This window comes from Alligator mississippiensis, chromosome 7 (genome assembly GCF_030867095.1).
Source record: "Alligator mississippiensis isolate rAllMis1 chromosome 7, rAllMis1, whole genome shotgun sequence".
NCBI lineage: Eukaryota > Metazoa > Chordata > Crocodylia > Alligatoridae > Alligator > Alligator mississippiensis.
In genome coordinates, this window is record NC_081830.1 from 10,964,253 (window position 1) to 10,980,701 (window position 16,449).

At 53.4% G+C, this 16,449-nt stretch overlaps 1 protein-coding gene across 1 annotated transcript in view; it reads left to right on the forward strand.

Annotated features, from left to right (window-relative positions):
- TCF7L1 (transcription factor 7 like 1) overlaps nt 1-16,449 on the forward strand; it is a 59,182-nt gene that overhangs the window by 41,488 nt on the left and 1,245 nt on the right. Inside the window, exons 4-11 of the mRNA XM_019481149.2 lie at nt 6,829-6,912; nt 7,216-7,348; nt 7,999-8,101; nt 9,082-9,165; nt 11,813-11,956; nt 14,335-14,494; nt 15,379-15,486; nt 15,702-15,762. Of these exons, the coding sequence (XP_019336694.1) occupies nt 6,829-6,912; nt 7,216-7,348; nt 7,999-8,101; nt 9,082-9,165; nt 11,813-11,956; nt 14,335-14,494; nt 15,379-15,486; nt 15,702-15,762 (877 nt within the window). The remainder of the gene's footprint in view (nt 1-6,828; nt 6,913-7,215; nt 7,349-7,998; nt 8,102-9,081; nt 9,166-11,812; nt 11,957-14,334; nt 14,495-15,378; nt 15,487-15,701; nt 15,763-16,449) is intronic.

Genomic DNA, 16,449 nt, shown 5'->3' on the forward strand with positions numbered 1-16,449 from the left:
TCACATGAGAATCGGCCTTTATCCATCTCTCTTGGAAGCACCATGTCCTCCCCCGCCCCCTTTTCCCCCAGCAGTGTCTCCACTTACTGATGAGAAAGCCCCCTTTGTTGATCGGAGGGGGCTGGGGGAAGGGGATGGTGTGTGTGTGTGTGTGTGTGTGTGTGTGTGTGTGTGTAAATAAACCAGCTGGAAAATGCCCAGGTTGGGCGTGTTGCATAGGGAAGAGTGTCCCGCGTGCCTTTTCTGAGCTGAAGGGCTCTGTGGCCCACGGGACGCTGGATGGCCATCGGGGCACGCGGCCCGGTACCCCAGCGAGCCGGGCGCTGTGCACTTGCCTCTGAGAAATGACTCGGCAGTCCGGGAGAGCTCCAGTGTTTTGAAACAGATTGGAGCTGTACAGCCGCCAGACGCAGGGACTTCCCCACGCCAGCCCGGCCGCTTTGATCTCGGGGTTTGGAGAGCACATCAAAGCGGCACTTTAGGAAGCGGCTTTCTACTGTACTGAGAGCGCGGAGTGTACTGTAGGTCGCCGCTGGAGCTCGCACAGGGTCACGGGGCCGACCGCATACCACGCATACTCCTGGTACAGATGACGACCCTGGCTCCCTGCCTCCTCCACAATTGGCCTTTTTTAGGCCTTTTGCAGGATGGGCTCTGGTTTCAGATTCCCAACCCCGAGTCAGTCCACGGGGCTCGGCCTCTGCTCCCCAGAGCCCCGTCTTTCTTTCCTCACAAGGTCGGGGTGGGGGGGCGGACGACAAGGCCTCTTGCGCCTACAGGCATCTGCTCCCTTCCATTGGGAGCAAAACAACCTTGCAAATCAGTGCTAGAGATCCTGGGTGCAAGGGTGGCGCCTGTGTGAGAGGTGAGGTAGGGTCAGACTGTAGGTTGTGCATACCCTGCCATGTCCATGCGGAGGGGCAGGGGGACGTTCTCCCCCAGGCAACTGTGGCACAAAGTGCCCCTCCTTGCACCATGTCAGCGGGCCTTTACTGCAGCCACACCAGGCCCAGCCCCCTGCTCCATCCCTGGGCGATGCCAGTCAGTTGTAACAGGGGAATGAGAGGGGTGGAGGGAGCTGGTCATGTCTGGCTTTCAAAGATGTTGGGGGCATCTCGCACTGTGGCAAGGACCAGGTACTCTGCAGGGGCAGACTTTCAGTCAGATTTTACTAGTTATAAACTGATAACGAGGCAGACCTATCCCTTAGGCAGCATCCGCAGACCCGAGCCCACAGAGAAATCACAGCCTCTTACCACCCCCCACAGCATGCTAGGCTTTGTAACCCACTTGTCCCCAAGTACAGTGTCAACAGGTTCAGGCTGTTTCAGACTGAGGCCAGGAGCTGGTTGCAAGATTTGGGGTCCTTTCACAACTCCCCATCAATAGCTCCATTTCTCCTGTACCTGCCATCTGTACCTGGGCAACACCTACACCCAAGTATGCACAGCCAGCCAGGTACTAGTGAGTTGAGGGGTTGGGGAACAATTGCTATTTGTCAGCTACTCCAGGGTAACTTCTGCGTGTCTTGTCTTACCCCTGAGTAAGTGGCTGGAAGCTGAGGTCTGCTGTACCCTGAAACGTTTTGCAAGCAGGACCCTGGGCCTCCTGGTACGTCCATACCTAACTAAGATGGCCCGGGGCTTTTCTTTTGTTGTCATTCTGATGCATGGAGTCTGTGGCCCTTTCCCTTCCTAAGTGCATGGCACGCTGCCCTGGCTTCTCCAGACACCCGTTTGCTCTTGGCTTGCAGATGGCCGCTGCCTGCAGCTAAATGAGGGTCTAACTTCCACTTCCCTGTCACAGTTGCCCTGCAGTGGTCAGCTCCCCTCGGAGCTGGGAAGGCTGGGGGAAGCCGGCGCACGCGGCGCTTGCTACAGGCCAGGCAGTTCCTTCGGCCTGTTTGTGCGTCCCGGGAATGAGATAAGTGTTCTTCCTGTTCCTTCGCAAACATACACAGGCCCCGTTTCCTTTCCCCGCCACTGCTGAATGCATGGGACCCCGTCCAACTCCTCCTCCTCCTTCTCGCTGAGAGAGAAAAGCCTGCACCGCCCAGATTCCAAAGCTTTCCTCTTGGCAGGGAGCTCTCTGCAGACTTGGAAATGTTTGGCTTTCAGCTCCGGGGCAGAAATGGAAATGCGGCCTCACACGGGGGTGAGCCAGCAGCTCCTTCCAGGAGCGCACGGCACTCCTGGGGGGGGGCTGTGAGCTCTTTTGCAAAGCTTCCCTTTGTCCAGACTCAATGTGCACACGTCCCCGGAATAGGAGGTTGTTGGACAATAGGAGACTCAAGCCCACCCAGCACCCTCCCCTTGCTTCCTCCTAGGGCCACAGTTATTTTTAGTTATTAAATGGGTTTCTCTTCCCTCCAATATAATATGGTTCCTCTTTTAAGGTTGAAAGGACAGGAACGATTGCTTCCTCTCCTCAACAAGCCCTGACCGGGACTCTTCCCCCTCTCCTACTTGAGCCCAGGTGGGAGTGCAATGTAGATGTGAGTCATTTGGACCCTGGTGGGAGTTCTGCCCTCTGCATCTCAGTCCTGTATCTGGAACAGGAGTCCTAGTACCCAAGTATTCACTTCACAATGTGTAGGTCCATGGGCAAAGTGCGTATTAGGTCCCACTGCCAACCTGTGGCAAGTTTATGTAAGTATAATGAGGAAAGGAAGGATAAAATCAAGTTGAAAATGGGATTTCACAGTCCTGAAATTTCTGAAGTGTTTTTTGAAGGTTTTTTTTTGTGGCAAATTATCATTCCAATCAATCTTTTTGCTCCTAGAAATTTCATTTCTTTGAAAAACAGCATTTTGTTTTGGTCAAAACAAAGTTTCAAGGGAAAATTTCCAGCTAGGCCTTCTCTTGTCCACCCCATCCTCTCAGGGTGATGGAGAATGCAAGATGCCATTGGACTGTTAAATGTCTCCGCAGCAGCCAGCTGGCCAAATTTGCTTCTTGGATGCTACATGAGACCAAAGGCAGAGCCTTGAATAGCTAAAAAGAGCCCAGAGGTCTCAAGATGTGGTATCTTGGACAAAGTTAGGAGCAGCATTCATGTCTGAGAATCCAGTGCCCAGGCATGATACTGCCCATCCAGGGGTGTGGACAGGATCAAGGGCAGAGCTTTATGCCCCTTCTAGGTGAGATGGGACTCTTGAAGGAGATACAGTTGAATTAATGGGCAAAGCTGCTGTTCTTCCTCGTGTGATGGGGTAGCCTGAGACTGTCTTAGCTGTCCTGAGGTGGAATCTGTTGGTGATGTCTTCCATGCTAGCAGAAATTCTTACCCTGGGAAGAAAGGTACAGAGCACGCGTGCATGTGCACACACGCAGAAATGGTTTCCTGTGCAGGAATTGAACGGTTAATCCGCTTTTTTGCTCCTTGGTTGCCCCGCCTCTGCACAAGGCATGCTGGGATTTCCTCCCAGCTGTTTTGCATCACAGGGAGTTGTGCATTAGGGAAATTCCAGCGCACAGCTGCAGCTCATCCACTCCGCATTCCCAAGCCCTGGCATTTCACGCGCCACGTTCCCTCCCTATGGTCTGGCATTGATGCTGGTTCATCCCTACACAGTGGAAGTGCAAAGAGCCTTTATTTTGTTAGCCTGTATCCCAATACACAGGGCAGTGAGGCACACGCATAGCGCAGAAGACATGTAAAGCGGTAGTGCCCAAGCCTTGTGGGGCTGGGCAGTGTCACGGGTAGGTGCACAGTGCATGTTAGATCAGGTCTGAAATTTGTCCTGTTCTCCACTTCTGTTATACAACAGCATCTTCAAAAACAAGGCAGTCCCTCTGCATGGGTGGTCATACCTTCAGACCCCATGTAGACACTGCCCCTGGGGACATCAAGTTCTCTGTCATCTGTGCTATGATTCACCCAAGATCCAGGACAGTTCGACAGAGACCCGCAATTACCCAGACCCTCCCACGGACCTGGGGTACAACACAAGCTTTCTTCTACTCCTCTGGAGCTTCTCCAGTCTTCCAGGGCTTGCTGAGCATCAGCATTTGTGGCCTGGAGAGCACTTCCCTGATGGAAAGCACTTAGGTCTGATTTATAAATGTCTAACTTTTGTAGCTGTTTGATGTTCCCCCTCCCTTGCCCCATACTAGCACAGATGGTTTCACCATCGCTGTGTGACAGGGACCTGTTCTCTGACTTTCTCCTGAGCATGGAACAGAAATATTGAGTGGATGCTTCTGTCTTCTCTGCCTTGTGGACAGTTCTCCCATTCCAGCTAGCAAAATGTTATTTGAGTTCCTTTTGTCCCGATACACACCCATTCCTAGCCTACTCCTCTCTGTGTCTGTTGAGTTTCATTGGCTAATTTTCTATGATAGCTAGTGATTTATACCCTTTGCGATCCATTTCCTTCTTGGTGTAATGCAATCTATTTCAGGTCCCTCTGACCTGCAAACCATTCTTGATTATCCCTCATGTTTTCTTCTTCCGGCTGAATGGTGTTCCCAGCTGGAAGGGTGGAAGAAGTGATTGAAGGAAAGGAAAAGCTGAGGTTTGTCAGGTCCAGCCTGAGAGGAGGAGTGCCCCTCTGGCTGGGGTGGAGCATGAGCACAGACAACCGCTGCTAGGCACCAGCGTTCAGCTCCTTTCTTGTGTTGTCCTCCCACCCCAGAGCCTCACTTGTTCCATGTTACAGCTCAGATAGGTGAGACCAGCCCCCTGTGTCCCCTTGCTTTGTTTCACAGCAACCCTAGAGCAATGCTCACCATATGGCTCTGGCAGGTTAGCCTTGGTCTTACCATGTTCCCACACACAGCACTGCCACCAGCTTTGACGTTGCAAGACACTGATGAGTGCTGGCAAGCTGAGTGGATGGCGGAGGTTGGCCATGTTATGGGGGCAAACTCTGGGAGGGTAGTAGGGCTTCTTGGACAGGCATTAGGAAATGGCAGAGAGGATGGACTTCCACTCCCATTTGGGTCTGGCTGGCCTAACCCTGTCTACACACATGTCTGTGCTATCCACCGATTCCCAACAGGCTCCCAGCTCCTGCAGCCCGTTCACATGCTCCATCCCAGCACCCACACTGTCCACCTCCCAGTGCTGGCTGCCACAGACAGACTAGACCCAGGGCGGGGGCCATGGGCCCAGGTCTCTCTGGGCATCACATGGCTGGAATTAAGGGTGTAAGCTTGCGGAAAGAGGGAAACGTATTGCTGTGAGGTTGGAGGCCACCAGAAGAAAAGAGTGGGAGGGGGAGGAAGAGAGGTCTTTGTACAGAGAGCAGGTGGCATCTTTGGCAGAGGAGGGCAAGGCCATGGCCCCAGTGCCATACTGAGGTGTGCTGCAAGAGGTATATGGATCCTGGCTCGCCCCGGCCCCCTCACCCTTTGAGTGCTTGCCGCATGGCAGTCAGTGCCTCCTGGCAGGGCTGGCCCTGAACAGCTGGACACCCGCCACCTTGGAGTGTCAGCAGCTGTCAGCCCTTGGGAGCCACTCAGCAGGCAGCGCTCAGTGCCGGGGCTTGGAAGGGATCCCGGAAAGGGCTTTGGTTCATTGCTGTGCTCTTGCCAAGGGAACTGGGTGACTGTTCGCAGCTGGAGGAATAACACCCTGCTGGGACAATTCTGGGACTCCACTACGAGCCCTGGGCCTTCAGAGACTCAGTGCCACTCTCCTCCTTTTAGTGCATGTCTCGGTATTTGCTTCCTTTTAAAACCCCTGGTGCGGGAATCACATGAATGCATCAGGATTTTTGCCCTTCCTTCCCCCCCCCCAGTGCTCTGTTTACAAGTTTGTAGCCCTTCTGCCTGGGAAGAAAAGAGGGCCTTAGTCCAGCCTTAAACCTAGAATGCACGGAGCAGAGAACAGGCTGCAGAAGTGTATCTAAAAAGATCATCACTGTGTTGAAGCCAAATTCGTGATGCTGGTGGGATGGGGGCAGATTGGAGCTGGGAGTTTGGGGCTGGCAAAGCTAGAAATTGTCCCTTGAAGGACACAGAGAACCAGAGTGTCATCATCATCACCCTCTGAGGACCCTGCAAATGGAGAGGAGGGTTGGGAGGTGGGTGAGGGAGCCAGAGGCCTTGGTGCTGTTCTCTTCAAGCTTAGAGAAGGTTCCCTTGGAACAGGTCAAGGCATTAGAGCCCTGTGTCAGAGAAGGAAGGGGAGGGCTGGTCAGGATCAAAGCTGCACAAAATTACATCAGGATGTAAAAGGCAACAAAATAGAAGAACCCAGGTGTCTGTGCCAGACCCTCTCTGTACAATGCAGTGGCTGTGGAAAGTGGCTGTGCAGTGGCTGCCATGCTGGTGACAAGGTGGGGGTGAATTTGCAGGCTGACTTCCAGCTGTGGGGGTGGCTGGCTCTTGGGACAGCAGCAGCATGGCTGTGGTTTGCTGTCTCTGCCATGATCTGCCAGGGGGTGCTGGACAACAGCTTCTGGCAGGCACAAGGTTGCGGTGAGTGGGTGATGGTCAGTTAAGAAAGAGGGGCATGCAGCTAAGAGCTCCTCCATGTCCGAATTCACATGTCCCAGGAGGGGATGGTCTTGCTGAGGCCACTGCCCATTTGTGGAGGGTAGCCCCTGGGTGGAGATGCATGTATTCTTCCTCCCACTTCCCTCAATGCCTGCTCCTCAAGTGTGAGACCCTGCAGCACTTCCCCAGCAGCCTGGGGGTCCCTAGCCAACTGCTGATGCTTGCATTCTGGACACTCGTGACCTGAGCTGGGGGCACGCACCTTGCCATATGAGCATGGTAACAAGAGCTAATAAGCTCTGGGGGAGAGCAGTGGGGCTGAGAGGTGCCCCCTTCCCCTCCCCGAATGGTGGTGCCACCCTGCTAGTGTCTGGGTCTCTTGCAGTACCTGCAGATGAAGTGGCCGCTGCTCGATGTCCCGGCTGGCGCGACGCTGAAGGATAGCCGGTCACCATCGCCTGCACACTTGGTGAGTACTTGGATGCTTGGTCCTGCTCCAGCCTGTCCTGCTCATTGTGGGTGGGGGACTGTTTGCATGTGGCTACCTCTTACAGGTACCCCTGGCTGTCCAACCAGTCACTGACCCCTCGGGCCTCTATGCTAAGGCAAGAGAGTGGCTTCTGAGCATGGGACATGGGTGCATTTGAATACCCCCATCCTAATGCTTCAGGTGCCTGTGAGTTTCCCCTGGCCCTGGTGCCCTCAGATCCCTCCTCTGGGGGCTTTGGTTCCTTCAAGCACCAAATGACTCCCCCTCCTGTCTCTCCTACAGTCGAACAAGGTGCCCGTTGTCCAGCACCCACACCACGTCCACCCATTGACGCCGCTTCTCACTTACAGCAATGACCGCTTCTCCCCAGGCTCGCCACCTGCCCACCTCTCACCAGAGATTGATCCAAAGACAGGTGAGCTTAGGTTGGCACAGCTGCCAGCCTGTGCATATGGCAGGTGGGGGAGAAGAGTCTCTGACCAGACCCCAGGCCCAGGGTGTGAAAGAAAGGGGAGCTAACTAAGGTGCCACCAGCAGGGATAGGAGAAGCCCTTCAAGGATGGTTGCTCGTTACTTTCGTGCTGCTCCAGCCTCAGATTTTGAATCCAGACCTCCTCACAGTCCCCTGAACCTCAGGACTGGGAGGGACAGTTCTGCCTGTGGTGACAGGGAAGGGAGCGCTGGGCTGGATATACCAGCCCAGACTTTGGGAGAAGGTCTTTTGGTGCCGAGTAGGGAGACAGCCCTGTCAGCTGAGCTGGGCTCGAAGACAGTAGGATCCCCAGTTGTGCAGAGGCTCTCGTCTTCCTGGCGTGCTCCGGGCTTGGGTGGTCCCTGGGGTGGGAATGCTTTCAGCATTGCCCCGGGGGTCTCTACAAAGTTGAAATCATCAGAGCACCAAAAAGAAATCTTGCACTCTCTGCAAAGGCTTCACACACTCCTGATAAAGCACAGATACAGAGGCCATGTCTCGGGGAAGGCTGTGAGCCTTCTCAAAGGGGCACTGAAGATTGCTGGGTCTGTGATTAATGCCTGCTTCTTTTTTTCACCCCCATTCTGGCACAGGAATCCCACGCCCACCTCACCCTTCAGAGCTGTCTCCTTACTATCCGCTGTCACCAGGGGCCGTGGGACAGATCCCTCACCCGTTGGGCTGGCTTGTGCCGCAGTAAGTACCCAGAGGAGGCCACACCACTGGTTTCTCTGAGGCTAGCATAGCTCATCCTGTTCCAGACCCATCCAGCGTCCAGTGGCGTTTCAGACCATGGCTGCACAAGGAGCAAAGCTCCTTGTTGTTGCTCACAGTGAAGCCAAGGCCCCAGTCGAGTCAGTTCCAACCCCCAGAACTTGCATTCCATTTTCCTTGTAAAGCACATCACTTTGCCTTACTCCACATGGAACAGCATCTGTACCCTCCTGCCCAGACCTCTCGGATGGGGGCATCCCCTGTGAGCTTCCCCACAGCCCTCTCCAGAATCCATCATCTAAAAGAACCACATCCTTGGTAGATTTTGCCATCTCCGTCTGTGCACTTCTGTTTCTGGGCCATAATACACTGATACTTAAAGGCACCCTAGGATTTTGTAATATTGCTCTTTATTGTGTGGCTGCCAGACAGAAGAGGGTCATGTGAGGCACCTGGCTGCATTGCTGTGCCTTACCACATTTTGTTCCCTGAGCCTTAGCTCTGTAGGTTATCTGGGAAGTGTCCTGGGTTCAGACCATGAAGTCAAAAAAGGACCAAGTGATAAGCCCACTTCTTTAGTTATTTTTCATTCCAAATACTCAATGGATATACTAGAAAGATTTGTGCCTTTCCCACGGAGTGACTCATGAGGTGGAAGACCGGTATTCCTCAGACATACCAATGAGTCTGAATTTCTGTTTGAATTGTCACTGCTAATTATAATAGTAGCTTATTTATGTGTGATTGAGCACATAGGAGCCTCAGTCCTGGACCAGGATGGTGTCATGCTAGGCACTGTATGAACCCACAACGTAAAGGCAGCCTTTGCCCCAGAGTGCTCAGTCCAAGCATGATAGGTGCATTGCTCTGGCTTAGTTGAGATGCTGTGAAAGACACCTTTGTGATGGAAGCAGAGGGGAGCTTGTCCTCTTTATGTCATGGGACCTTGTGTTTGTTTGTAGGCAAGGACAGCCGGTGTACTCCATCCCTGCTGGGGGGTTCCGGCATCCCTACCCTGCCCTGGCAATGAATGCCTCCATGTCCAGGTGGGTATTGGGGTAGGAAGAAGGGCTGTTGACAAGGGCAGGACTCATCTGGGATTAGGATTAGAGATAGGAGGAGGAGACAAAACCTAATTCTGGTGTTACACTTATAGGCTCTGCTGGGCAGTACATTTGTGCTGAGAATAGGGACCAGGGCAGAGGGCTCTGTCCATGGGTGTGGACACGCATACTGTGGATTAATTTATCATGGATTTGACCTGCAGTATTTACTCTGCAGTCAGTTCTTCCTCCTTTCTCCTTCCCTTTTCCTTCCCTACCCTTTGAATTCTGCTCACTGCTTTCTCTTCAGAAGTTCTGCTTCCAGTGGTCCTGTCACAGCATCTGATGAAATCAGCCCCGGCTTATGAAAACTTGTGGATCTCTACGTAGACATTTGCACACTCAGGAGACATTCTCCCGGGAGTGGTTTAACCCTGGTTGCTACCCAGGTTATTTTTCTCCTGGAATGGCCATTTTTACTCTGAGAGAAAAAGCCTGAACAACTGTACACTCATGGTTTCTCCTGGGAAAGCAGCAACTCTCCCAGGAGAAACCACATGTCTGTATGATACCTTAGTTACCTAAGTAACTAAATATCTTAGTTAGTCTTTAGGATGAAAATCTACCTTGCCTTTAGTTCCCCCAAACTGGCTGCCCAAAGCAGGTGCTGTTACAGTGCCAGGCCACTTGGGGGCAGAGCCAGCTTGCGCTGAGCAAATTGCTCCTGGGAACAAAATGAAGTGGTAGTGGAAGCACAACACCTACACCAGGGTTATTTGACTTCTGGCTTCCTCAGAAGCAAGTAGACACAGAAGTAGGAGTGCATCGATAGAGATTTTTTGGGGCTGATACCGATGGTCGATATTTAAGGAGGCATATAGGCCCATACTGATCCGATTTTCCGATACAGCTGCCTCTAGCGTGGTGAAAGGGGTGTGAAGGGCGCAGATGCAAGCAGGGGGCAGGGGCAGGAACTGCCCAGGCGGGGCCGGGGGGAGGGGCGGCGTGTGGAGCCGCAGCTCATGGAAGGGGTAGCTCCCACTGCTGCTTGCACCCTGGGAGGGTATGGTGGGGGGGGGGTGTGTGCCCCCGGATCTCCGCTGGGTGGGGGGGGTGGGGCGGGCTGCAGCCGGGGCTGTGTGGGGCTCTTCTTGGCAGGGGCGGGGCTTGGAGTGGGTGCTGGTGGCACTGGGAGGATGCTGCATCCACCCCAGATTTCACCACTGCTCCGCTCTCAGTGCAGCCGCCAGCTGTCCAGCACAGCCCCGACTTCCCGGTGCACAGGTGGAGGTGGGGCATTGAGCCCAGGCTGCTCTGGGCTGCTGGTGATGGTGGTGCTGGGAGTGGAACAGCGGCAAAATTTGGAGTGGATACAGCATCCTTCCAGTGCTGCCGGCACCCGCTCTGAGCCCAGCCCCTGCCGAGAAGAGCTCTGCACAGCCCTGGCTGCAGCCTGTCCCTCTCTGCACAGATCTGGGGGGCACGTGCCTTCCCGGGGTACAAGCAGCAGCGCTCCCTCCCCCCACCCTGCCTGGGCAGCCCCTGCCCTCTCCCTCACCACAGGGGGCATTGATCTGCCCTGCCCCCTACCCCTTCCCTCCCCCTACATCTCCCCTTCCACCACACTGGACTTACCAGCTGGAGGCAGCTCTCCACGCTATCATCTGTGCTCCTTGCTGCCTGAGTGCTGTGCTGCGGCTGTGCGCAGCACAGGCATTTATCGGCCAAATTATTGGCCCCGTCGGGCCAATATCCAATACAACCGGTTTTCTTTATATTGGTACGGATCTGATATCAGACCGATGTATCGGTGTACCTCTACACAGAAGAGCAGCATTTCAATTAGAAAACACTGTGTATCGTGCATTTGCTCCCCTTTTACCTCAGAGTAAATTCCCCTGGTGTAAATGTATCGTGTCTGCATCCTAAAACCTTGTTTAGGACCTTCTAGACACAATCAGGTTCTCTCCAAGCTGGTGGTAGGTGGTCTGAGCCTGGCTGGGTTTGCTGCCTATACACAAGGTCCTGCAGTGGTCTTAGCTTAGTAGGTAGTAAGTTTAAAACTAACAAAAGAAAGTTCTTTTTCACCCAGCATGGAATTCAAGTGTGTAACTCATTGCCATCAAATGTTGCGAGAGCTGAGGGTTCAGCCAGATTCAAAAAAGGATTGGACGTGTTGTTGGAGGAGATGGGCATCGGTAGCTATTGAGAATTTCCTAGACCTTAAATGCTAGAGGCTGCAAGAGGGGGTGCAAACCCTGGTCACACCCTTTCAGCATCCACCCTCTGCTGAAGTGTGGCACAGGAGACTGGGCAAGACGGACCTGCCGTCTGACACAGCACATGGCAGTTGTTACATATCTGGCCGGTCCTAGAGCAGGGGATGCATTTCCCTTGTCAGAGAGGCTGGACTGTGGATTCACAGACCTGGCATGACTCAAGGGATGATCATCATGTTGCTTCATGCACAGCTAGGGCATGCTCAGAGGCAATGCTGATAGAGGCAGGGTAGGTTGGAGTCAAGGGGAAGGACTAACAGGGCGGGAGGAGTGTGTGCATGGCCTAAGGAGAGTAGCTGGGATCTGCACTGAGGCTGATGCTGTGTTTCCATCTGACCCCTGTGTCCTTCTCTCTCCCTCCTCACTCGCAGCCTGATGTCCAGCAGGTTTTCCCCACACATGGTGCCACCTCCCGCACATGGGCTCCACCCTTCGGGAATCCCGCACCCCACCATTGTCTCACCCATCGTGAAGCAGGAACCTGCACAGCCCAGCGTGAGCCCAGGGGGGAATGTGTAAGTTAAGGATGGAGGAGAGGGGGGCATGAGGGGTGCAGCTCAGGTTGGCTGTCTTGTGGTACACTGCAGAGTTTCAGGGTTGGGCTTCTACAGTGTCTCGCGCACGCAGGCCTGTACTGGTGAACATGAGCCCTGTTTTTCATTAAAAAGTGGTTTTTCATAGAATCAGAAAGAGGTAGGACTGAAAGGGACCCCAGAGGTCATCTAGTCTAACCTCCCTGCCTGAGGCAGGATCAGCCCTATCCAACCCATCCTATAGAAATCTATCATCTAAACTTTTCATAAAATCACCATCAACCCTGACACAACACGAGACATAACACCGAACCTGCCACAAGGAAAGCAGGAGGACCACAGCAGCCAATGTCCCATTTCTCTAGAAGGTTGTTAATATATACTCAAAAGAGATCTCAGGCAGAGGCTGTGCCCCTTGCTACAGAGGAAAGCAAACCCTGCCTACCAGTCTGACCATGGGGGCAAAATTCCTTCCTGACCCCCAATCTGGCAGTCAGCCTGACCCTGAGTAGAGGGGCAAGACCCTCTAGCCAGAAATCTCTGGCTTTAAGTCCCAGCAGGAGCATCACAATCCCCAGCCATATGGAAAAAAAGAAAGAAAAGGCAGGGTAAAAGCAGCCACTTTATGCAACCGTTCCTACTTCATGCAATGATTGTAGTGTTTTCCCTGCAAAAGCATTTGATTTTCTGGAAAATGTGTAAGCCCATGAGTTTGGAATGGTTGTGTCAGCTGCCAGAAGATCCAAATCCTAGTATCTGCGGCTGCCAGGTGGTGTGTAGGACTGGGGCAGGATTTTGTTACCAGGCCGTTCTCAGGGGCTCCCCCAAAATGGCAGAGAGGTGACATTGGCCTCAAAACTGCTTTGCAAGCTCTGTGCAAAGGACGCAGTTAATCCAGCAGAGGCTTTTCCATATATCTTTCCCTCCAGGTACACTCCAGTGCCCAGATGAGAGCCTGATGTACACAAGCTCACTCGTACCTGCTTACCTGTAGGAATACATGTATACATGTGGCCTTGCTTATGTACCTGCCTGCTTTCACCAGCATGCACACATACTCCCATCCCTACCACACAGACATTTCCCATGCATATTTACACAGACACATACCCAGCTAGCCTTTCACCTCCGGGCACATCTGTCACATAGGTACACTAACACCTTTGCCACAGCATGCACCATCACATGAACATAGGGGTGCGGATGGCTCAATGCATCAGCACATATAGCCCAATGCATATTTTTCTCCAGTTAAAAGAGAAACTAGAAGCTTTGCTTATGGGCCAGGCCCCAGTGCTATATTATTCAGTTAAAGATCAAAGCAAAAAAACCAAATCTTAATTTAATGGACTGTACACTGATTTGCCAGCTTAGACATTAAGTTTAAAAAACACAACAAATCAGGCAAAAACAGTCCAAAGACGTTGTTTCATTGGTTCTGTCGTTGTTACAGGTAAATGCACATCTCTTATTCAGATTTGTAAAACAGAATCTAGTTTTCTTGAGCATCTTGACAGAGCATCCAACATTTCCCTGTCAGCCATTTCCACACCTGACTTCATGTGTACTTGAGTTAATATAACCACACTTGAGTTGAGATTTTTAGTTAGAGCTAAAAACAGGCTGCAGGACTGTGAAACAGAAGAGAGATTACCAGGAGCAATTTTGCTGTTAACAGACAGCAGAATTGCAGAAGAAAGGATGACTTGATTAATGAAACATCAAGACCATTAAAAAGGAGAGAGTTGTTGCCACCTGTGGAGTAAAGATTAGCAGGAATGAGGGAGATGATAATGAACCACTTGACTCTTTCAATGCTGCCTGAATAGAAATGCTGCAGTTGACTTAAAGTTTGGGTGAAGCAGGGATTAAAGCAGAGTGTAGCTGTACCACAGCACCATGCCCTGGATGTGTGCGCGTGTGCATATGCACACACACACACACACACACGCGCGCGCGCACACGCGCACACACACACACGTGAAAAATCAGCCTCCTTGCACCAATCTGATCTCATCCTGTGCTGAGGCAGCATGGTTGGGTGCCAAAGGGGACATGTCCTGGAATCTCTGTGGGGCAGGGGGAGTTATCCTGTAAGAGATGCTGACAGAGTTGGGGCCACACAGTAATGGATCTTGCTGTGGGGAGGGAGGGGTGCATTTGGGTCCTACAGAGTAGTGTGATTTACTGGTTTCCTTGGGAAGGAAAGAGCAAATCCTACTGTTCAGGTCTGCAGAAGACCCAGGGCTGGGGAGGGGGAGCGGGTGCTGGACTATGCACCCAAGGGCCTGAGCAATGGCTGAGAGCTGCCTCTGGAACATGATGGCCATTGGGATTACCACCTGCTCTGGTTACCACAGGAAATCCCCAGTCACTGTGAAGAAGGAAGAGGAGAAGAAGCCCCACATCAAGAAACCGCTCAACGCATTCATGCTGTACATGAAGGAGATGCGGGCCAAGGTGGTGGCCGAGTGCACGCTGAAGGAGAGCGCAGCCATCAACCAGATCCTGGGCAGACGGGTACCGGTGTCTTTCTCTCTTGTCTCCTCCATCCCTCTTTCCTCCATGCCTCCTAGATCCTGCCCTGCATCCAACTCTCCTTCTCTTCCTGGGCTTTTGGTGTCCTCAGAGCTGCCCTGGAGCTTGCCCCCCCAGCTTCTCCATCATCCATGGGGGACCTTGCCTGGCTGGCATCTGCAGAGGATATGCAAGTTCTTTGCATACCAGAGCTGGCATTATCTCATTTACATTATCCTCCCTTTACAAGGCTGTAGTGTGGGAGGAGCTTGAGGATCCCAGGAACCACCATGCCCCAGGGGGCCCCCAGCTGAATGCTCAGCCCTGGCATCCCCAGGCTATTTGCTGTGTGACAAGATAGTGACCCCCCAGCCACAGCCCCTGTTCCTGCTCCTGTGGGTACACTGGGGGTCTGTCCTGTAGCACACTAGGTAGAACTAGAAAGGGACGTAGCACTGGCTCCACACTTACAGAAAGCATCCTCGAGGACTCTGGTAATAACCTGCCTGGAGTGACCCAAGCCAGAGGGGCAGAGTGCAGAGGGTCTCCCCAGCTGTGGCTGGGGGCTTCATTGAGAGCAGGAGCCCCCATTTGCTGCCTGTCCCCAGGCCCTGGGAATTTTCCAGGCTCTGCCTCAGGGTGGTGGTGTGGGCCTGGAGGTCTGGCCCTTGTGCCTTACGCTTCATCTCATTAGGGCTGTGGGCAGCTGCCAACACTGCTCCAAGTTGCACCTAGCCCAGCCCTGGTCCTTCTGAGAGCTGCCTGCTGCAGCTGCTGCCTGCCCCAGGCTCACAACTCAGGGGGCCCCTCTCAGAAAGGGGGAGGAGGGTGGGTTTTGTCCCCCCCCACCGGGTTTCACAGTCAGTTGACTTCCTTTCTCCCCCTAGTGGCACTCGTTGTCCCGGGAAGAACAAGCCAAGTACTACGAGCTGGCGCGGAAGGAGCGACAGCTGCATTCTCAGCTCTACCCAACCTGGTCTGCGCGGGATAACTACGTGAGTTGGAGCTGCCAGGGGTGGGGGGGAGGCTTGGCAGGGAAGCATGGTCTCTGCAGGGGCAGCCCCTCCCTGGCACGTGCCCTGGGGAGTATGCTCAGGTGTTACACAGCAGCCAGCCTCAGGGATCACAGCAACACTTGACCCTCCTCCCCCGGTTGCCAGTTGCTGCTGCCCTGGCACTGTTCTGAACCTTGTGCTATTGCCTTTTCCAGGGGAAAAAGAAGAAGAGGAAGCGAGAGAAACTTGCCCAGCAGCAGACCCAGGACACAGAGAGTGAGTACCAGCTCTGGCATGTCGTGACCTGACAGGGCGTCTGCTTCACGCAGCTCCATCAGATGGGGACAGGACCCTGTCTTCTCCCCCTGTCTGACAGGGCTCTGACCCAGATCTGGTCTGAGCAATATGGCTGCTTAAAAAAACCCCAAGAACCCTGCCTTGAAAATACTGAGGTGTGACAAAGCAGGGCACAGGGGCTGTCCCCTGAGGCCAAGACGCTCTGCTCTGTCCTTGGATGTCTTTGTCGATTATTTGACTTGTATCCCATCCCACCCCGTGATGTCAAGATGTTGGGAGCAGCTGCACACATGTGCCAAGAAGCTGTGCCCTTCCCAACCCCTTTCCTTCCAGTGAGACTGGTTTCCTTGACAGAGTGAAGTCAGGCCTTTGCCTTAGTCCATGCCCCCTGCTCCCCCCACGCCCAGGATCCCTCATGCCAGGTTTGCTTGTGCAACTGGCCATAGAGTTCAGGCTGTTTGTCTGCCTAATTCGGTAGTGAGGATAGAGCTGAATTACTCAGGTGCAGACAGTCCTCCAATGCCTTCCCACAATGCTCTCCGCATGCCCAGCATGATGAGTGGTGGACGGGGCAGGGCAGCTCAGTTGACCACAGAGTTGAATGATCACAGGGCAGAGCTAGGCTCCCCGGGCCCCATCAGTCCAGGCTGCTCTTTGTGGGAGATG